General features: G+C 50.7%; 2 protein-coding genes across 2 annotated transcripts; both read right to left on the reverse strand.

Annotated features, from left to right (window-relative positions):
* Positions 1-2,530: 2,530 nt before the first annotated feature.
* LOC147291929 (uncharacterized) lies at positions 2,531-2,905 on the reverse strand. Its single transcript, XM_086236086.1, has one exon. It carries the CDS (start codon positions 2,903-2,905, stop codon positions 2,531-2,533), a length of 375 nt encoding a protein of 124 aa, XP_086092212.1.
* A 15-nt stretch (positions 2,906-2,920) lies between these two features.
* Positions 2,921-6,156, reverse strand: LOC147291930 (uncharacterized). Its single transcript, XM_086236087.1, has 3 exons — positions 5,229-6,156; positions 3,363-5,172; positions 2,921-3,305 (listed from the first exon to the last, which is right to left on the reverse strand). The coding sequence occupies exons 1-3, from the start codon at positions 6,154-6,156 to the stop codon at positions 2,921-2,923; spliced, it is 3,123 nt and encodes a 1,040-aa protein (XP_086092213.1).
* Between the last annotated feature and the right edge of the window lie 723 nt (positions 6,157-6,879).

Consider the following 6,879-nt stretch of genomic DNA (forward strand, 5'->3'; position numbering starts at 1 on the left):
GCTTAGTTGACCCGCCCGAAAATTGAGCGCTGCATACCTCCTGTCTCCTGAAAAGTTGACCAAGTACGGCTTTGGAGCCCCAGGTGATTTTCTGTGCTTTTCCTCTTGAAGTATTGGTTGATGAAAAAATAACTTGTGCTCATCGATTTTGTTGTCTTATAGTGAAGACGACCAATACGAAAAAGACAAGTAGACTAGTTGGTCCTGCCCCGCCTTCCTAGAGGAGGCTGATGATGGGGGCGTTATTGGCCGGGAGTGGCTTGTCCCAAGGGAATACAAGTAGAGGTGCGCCGGTGCCTGGGGGTATGAGGCATAGTGGGTCTACCAACACCGTTGTTCCGAAGGTAACTTCTCCTGGGAGGAAAAGGAAGACTAGAGTGGACGTGGCCGAGCACGGGAGAAAGGGCAAGAGGGCAGCTAATGTGCCTGACCCAGTCCCAGAGGAGGATCGTCTGGTAAGGCAGACGGTGACAGATTTTGGTGGGTCGCTGAAGAAGGGGAGGGATGACCGGGTGATCGGCGATGGTGCTGAGCCTCTATCTGTTCTACAGCGGGCCTTTTCCGAGCAATCCCAGGTAAGGAAGGGTGGTATATCATGATGAGATGTCCAAAGTTAAAACTTTATAGCATGTGATAACATTGTTGTGACATTCGACCTGCCAGCCACTGTATTTCACTTATCAGGCACATGTTAGTGTCCTTGCCACGGTGGAGAAGATGAAGGACAAGATGTCGAGCTTCGTGGTATGGAAGGACAGAGCGCTCTCAGCCAAGGAGAAGGTCAGTACCTTGGTCGGGCAGAACAATGCGTTGCAGGCCGAGTTACTGCAGGCCAGGAAGGAGGCGGACCAGGCTAAGCAAGAGTTAGAACAGTGCGGGCAAGAGCTGAGCCAAGCCAAGCAGGAGTTGGACAACGAGTATAACAGCGGCTATGCAATGGGCTTTGGCGATTGCAAATTAGAGCTCGAGGAGATGTGCCCTGATTTTGACTGGGACCGCGTGCGTGGTCTGCTAGGGGCTGGTAATGATGGGCATGTCAACGTCCCGGAGGAAGGTACCCAGGAGGTAGAGCACGAGGATGGAGCATCCACAGGTGGGGAGCATGACATGGGGGGAGGATCCCAAATAAATGTTTGAAGCAAACATGGCCCAGGGGCAGGGGTGGGCGGATCCCAAATAAATGTTTGAAGCAAACATGGCCCGAGGGCAGGGGTGGGCGGACCATCGCCCTATTTTTGTTTGAGTTATATGGTCGGGTCGGATGTGGCCCGTACCAACTTGCAAACTCTTTTAATTATTAAGTTTGTACTTAATGATATTTGCATGATTTGGAGAGTGTCCGACTCGTTATGGGGAGGATGCCCTTCTTTTTAATACATGGTATTGTGGAATTTTCTTGAATGCATGGTACTTAGTTTCCCTTGAATGCATTCTCCATAACCGCCCTTGAATGCATGGTACTTAGCTTCCCTTGAATGCATGGTATGGATATGGGTAAGGTCGGATGTATGATGGCCCGGAGGTCCATACCAACAATCAACACTTTGAATGAAAATGAAGAAAAAGGGTGTCCGTGATAGGACATTCATTTATTAAAGTGATAAGTTAGATGAAATTGAAAAAAGTCCCCGGGGGGTACAAGATGTGTTTACTTGTAAAAGTAGCGGAGGTGCTCGGCATGCCAAGGGTGGCCGAGTTCCTTGCCGATTGTGGCGCGGAGCCTGTATGTGCCCGGACGGACGACTTCAATGAGTTCATATGGTCTTTCCCAGTTAGGTTTCAGAGCACCCGTTTTGGCCAAGGTAGTGCTGTGCAGGACCCAGTCCCCCACTCGGAAGTGGCGAGGCTTAACTTTAGAGTTGTAGTACCGAGTGACCCGTTGCTGGTAGGCATACTTGTGTAGCTCAACCTGGGCCCGATGCTCTTCAGCTAGGTCGAGACTGAGGGCTAGCTGGTCAGCATTTTGCTCAGGTCGAAATGTGTCGAGGCGGTAAGAGGCAAGTCCGACCTCAACTGGGATGACGGCTTCAGAAGCAAAGGCCAAAGAAAATGGGGTTTCCCCGGTCGAGGATCGACAAGTCGTCCGGTAGGACCATAAAACTTCGGGTAGGAGGTCAGACCATTTTTCCTTCTTTGCATCAAGCTTGGTCTTCAAGGTATGTTTAATGGTCTTGTTGACAGCCTCGACCTGCCCGTTGGCCTGAGGATGACCAGGAGAGGCAAAGAAAACCTTGATGTTGAATGCGGAGCAAAATGACTTGAACTCTTTGTTGTCAAACTGTTTGCCATTGTCAGTGATCATGGCGTAGGCGAGACCAAAGCGGCAAATTATGTTCTTCCATACAAAACTCTTGATGGTCTGGGTGGTGGCCTTTTCCAAGGGCTGGGCTTCTGCCCACTTAGTGAAGTAGTCCACTGCGACTACTGCCATTTTGACTTTTCTTTTCCCCTCTATCATTGGTCCGATTAAGTCGATACCCCATTGGGCAAAGGGCCAAGGACTGTCCATGGTAGTCAGGGGCTCGGGTGGTTAGCGCGGAAAAGTGGCAAATTTTTGGCACTTTATGCATTTCTGGGTGAGCTTCTTTGCATCAGCGCGGAGGGTTGGCCAATAATAGCCTTGGCGAATGGCCTTGTGGGCTAAAGATTGGGCCCCTGCATGATTGCCGCAAACCCCTTCATGGATCTCCCGGAGGATATAGTTGCCTTGCTCGGGGGTAAGGCATCGTAAGTATGGCATGGAGAAACCCCGCTTGTATAACTTGTCGTTGATAATGGTATACCGGGAGGCTCTATGACGAAGGCGCCGAGCCTCGGTCTTGTCCGCAGGTGGGTTTTCATGCTTAAGAAATGCGAGGAGATGGTCCATCCAACTTGCTTGTTGCTCAGACTGGCAGACTTCCATAACATCAGTGCTGCGCTAAGGTAAGAACTCGACTGGGACAGATCTTCCGGAGGTTTGGTCAACAGCCGAGGCAAGGCGAGCTAGGGTATCCGCCCTCTCATTGTCTGCCCGAGGGATTTGTATGAGCTGGTATGCTGAGAACTGACTGAGTAAGCTTTGAACTTTGGTGAAGTAGGCGGTCATGCGCTCACCCTTTGTCTGGTATTCTTGTGTGACTTGGTTCACCACAAGTTGAGAATCGCTGTAGATTTTGAGTTGCTCAACATCCATATGTAGTGCCAAAGATAATCCGGCAAGGAAGACCTCATATTCAGCTTCATTGTTGGATGCCTGGAAGCCGAATCGAAAAGCATACTCGATGGTGGTCTGGTCAGGGGTGATCAAAACAAGTCCGGCTCCACTACCTTGCTAGTTAGAAGATCCCTCAACATATAAAGACCAGATTGGGCGATCTAACCTGATTGCTGAAGTAGAAGAAGTTGGTGGGTCAGTGGTCGACACAATGGCGGAGGAGGGCTCAGCCTCGGGTAGGAATGTAGACTCTGAAATGAAGTCTGCAATTGCTTGTCCCTTGATTGCTGGCCGTGGGCAGTAGGAAATGTCAAATTCGCTCAGCTCAATGGACCATTTGATAAGTCGGCCAGAGACCTCGGGTCGCTGCAAGACTTGCCTGAGCGGTTGATTGGTGAGAACCACAATAGGGTGAGCCTGGAAGTATGGGCGGAGGCGCCGGGTTGATATGACCAAGGCAAGGGCTAATTTTTCTATCTCTTGATATCTGGTCTCAACATCTTGCAGGGCCTTACTGGTATAGTACACCGGGTGCTCGACCCTATCCTCAAGTCGAATTAGGACCAAGCTGGTGGCTGTCAGAGAAACAGACAAGTAGAGGAGTAGCTCTTCCCCTGGCTCGGGTTTAGAGAGTAGAGGTGATTTGCCCATATACTCTTTAAGGTCTTGGAAGGCCTTCTCACACTCCGGAGTCCAGTCAATGTATTTTGTCCAAGCCTTAAGGGTTTTGAAGAATGGGGCGCAACGGTCGGTGGCCTTAGATATGAATCGTGTCAAGGCGGCGACCCAGCCTGTTAGGCTCTGGACTTCCTTCTGAGTCCTGGGAGATTGCATATCGATCAAGGCTTTGATTTTTTCAGGGTTGGCCTCGATACCCCTTTGGCTCACCATGTAACCAAGGAATTTTCTCGAAAATACGCCGAACGTGCACTTGGCAGGGTTCAGGCGCATCTGGTACTTCTTGAGTACTAAAAACATTTCGGAAAGCCTGTGGACGTGGTCTTCCGCCCGGACACTTTTGACAAGCATGTCGTCCACATAGACCTCCATGGACTTGCCGATATACTCTGAGAAGATGGAGTTGACCAAACGCTGGTAGGTGGCCCCAGCATTTTTGAGTCCAAAAGGCATGACTTTATAACAATATAGGCCTCTGTCAGTAATGAAGACCGTATTGTCTTGGTCAGAGTTGTGCATAAAGATTTGGTTATAGCCGGAGTAGCCGTCCATGAAACTAAGGAGTGCATGGCCTGCTGTGGCATCAACCAGTTGGTCAATTCTCGGAAGAGGAAAGCTGTCCTTGGGGCAGGCCTTATTGAGGTCGGTGAAGTCCACACACATCCGCCACTTGCCATTTGACTTTTTGACCATCACAACATTGGCTAGCCAATCCGGGTAGGAAACCTCACGGATGAAACCAATTTTCTGTAATTTGTCGACTTTGTCCTTCATAGCAGCATAGATTTCGGGCTTGTACTGCCTACGCTTTTGTTGGACGGGGCGGTGCTGCGGATTAAGACTCAGGCGATGGGAGATTACCTCTGGAGAGATCCCGGGCATGTCATTATAGGACCATGCAAAGACTTCGGCATTGGCACGAAGGAAGTGGATGAGTTCGTCTCGGAGACCAACACTGAGCTGGGTTCTGACCTGAACCTTGCGGTCCGGGTAGGCAGGTGAGATGAGAACTTCTTCCACACAACTATCATCTGGCTGGGTAATAGCTCTGAAAGACGAATCACGGGGGTCTTCAGGAGGATCCGGGGTAGGGCAGGTGAGGGAAACAGAAACAGCCATATAGGGCTTGGCCTCTTTCTTCTTCTTAACGGAAGTCGTATAGCATAACCTGGCTGATACTTGGTAGCCTTTGACTACCCCCGTTCCACATGGGGTCGGGAACTTGATCAAAAGCAAGTGAGTGGAGATCATAACCTTCAGTTGGTTAAGGGCCGGTCGTCTCAGGATGACGTTGTAAGCTGTGGGGCAGTCGACCACCAAAAACTGAGTGATTGTGGTAGCGGACGAAAGATACCTCCCGAGGGTGAGGGGGGGTAGATCCCACCAAGAGGGGTGACCATATCGCCCGAAAAGCTAAGTAAAGGAGCGACCAATCGGTCAAGCCTCTCCTGGTCAATTCCAAGAGCTGTGAAGGCTGAGGCGAAGAGGATGTTGACGGAGCTGCCACAATCGACAAGGATCCGAGCCACGTTGAAGTTAGCTATGGTGGCCTCAATAACCAAAGGGTGATCGTGTGGAAAGATTAAATCACGTTCCTCCTCCTCAGCAAAGGAAATGGGCGACCACCCGAGCTTAGGAGTCTTTTTGCCACGGTGAAAGTCTACAGCCATAACGCAGGAGCATTGCTGAGCACTTCGAGTGTATTCCTTCCTAGCCCTGTTGGAGTTGCCGGCGAGGGTGGGGCCCCCACAGATGGTATTGACTCGCCCCCGTCGTTGTCCTTCGGTCTTGGCCTTCTTAGTGGCCTCCTTGTCTACAAAGCCATCCAACTTTCCAGCCTGTACCAAAGTTTCTATGGCCTCCTTAAAGGCTCTGCATACTTCAGTGTCATGGCCATGGTCGTTATGGTAAAGGCAAAAAAAGTTCTTGTTAGCTCGGTACCGTGTTTGTGGTGGGCAGGGTGGGAGCTTAGGAAGTATGTCCTTGATCTGGGGATACAATTCTGTATAAGTAACAGTGAGAATTGTATAGACTTTGAACCTGGAGGCATAGGATGTCTGATAAGTTTCCTCCCTTCGTTGTCCTCCGCCTCTACCATCACCAAATTGTTTCTTGGTGAATTTATTGAACTTTTTCCCGGACCCCCCATACTGGTTACCCGAGTAAGGCTTGGGCTGGGGTGGCACTATGATGGCCTGGTCGGTACTTGGACGATCTATGGTAGGTGGCTTTTTCCCATATGTTTTGAATTCAGCAGTAGCATAGGCAATGGCCTCTTGCATGAGTTCCTTATAGGTGCGCGGATTGCGGCGGTTGATTTCAAACAAGAAGTCCCCCTCTAAGAGACCACCCTCGAAAGCAGCGAAGGCTACCTTCTCATCACAGTCGCGACACCGAGATCGCTCTAGCTAAAATCGGGTGATATATTCCCGAAGAGATTCCCTGCTGCCCTGGCGTACCCGCGTCAGGTTCTCCGTGGTGTAAATCCTATCGGTCTGGATGATATACTGGCCTAGGAAGAGCTCTCGGAGCTCGTTGAAACAATCAACCGAGCCGGGAGGAAGTTGATAGAACCAATTCCTTGCACTGCCAGAGAGGGTTGAAAGGAAGATCCGACACTTTGTAACGTCATCGGCACCTTTAGACTCCAGAGCTGACCGGAAACTCATGAGGTGGTCATATAGGTCTTCCTACCCTGTGTACGGAGTGATTTTGGGAGGTCGAACGTCGCCAACCGGGGGAATGGACAGGATGCGGGCTGTGAAAGGTCCAGGTAGCTCCCTTGTTTCCAAAGATGGGTGTCCACCACGACTGCCCCCCTCCACTCTCCTCAGGTGCTCACTGATGTCCATGAAGAGTTGTTGGAGCTGGTCTGGTGGAAGAGATCCGCTATTACCGGAGTCAGCGACTTGCTCACAAGTCTCTTTTGGAAACCTAGGGGTGGGCGGCTACCTTGCCCTGCGTTCAGTTGACGCAGAACATTTCGATCCCTTCGAGGGGGGTTC

The sequence above is a fragment of the Dryas octopetala genome, chromosome 3, assembly GCF_963921425.1.
Source record: "Dryas octopetala chromosome 3, drDryOcto1.1, whole genome shotgun sequence".
NCBI lineage: Eukaryota > Viridiplantae > Streptophyta > Magnoliopsida > Rosales > Rosaceae > Dryas > Dryas octopetala.

What these genes read in the sequence shown, in the direction of transcription:
- LOC147291929 (XM_086236086.1), bottom strand. Translation starts at nt 2,905, where the DNA reads ATGGAAGTCTGCCAGTCTGAGCAACAAGCAAGTTGGATGGACCATCTC.
- LOC147291930 (XM_086236087.1), bottom strand. Translation starts at nt 6,156, where the DNA reads ATGCAAGAGGCCATTGCCTATGCTACTGCTGAATTCAAAACATATGGG. An exon ending in CCCCCCCTCACCCTCGGGAG is followed by an intron (nt 5,173 to 5,228) that starts GTATCTTTCGTC and finishes ACTGCCCCACAG; the next exon opens with CTTACAACGTCATCCTGAGA. An exon ending in TCTTCTACTTCAGCAATCAG is followed by an intron (nt 3,306 to 3,362) that starts GTTAGATCGCCC and finishes CTAGCAAGGTAG; the next exon opens with TGGAGCCGGACTTGTTTTGA.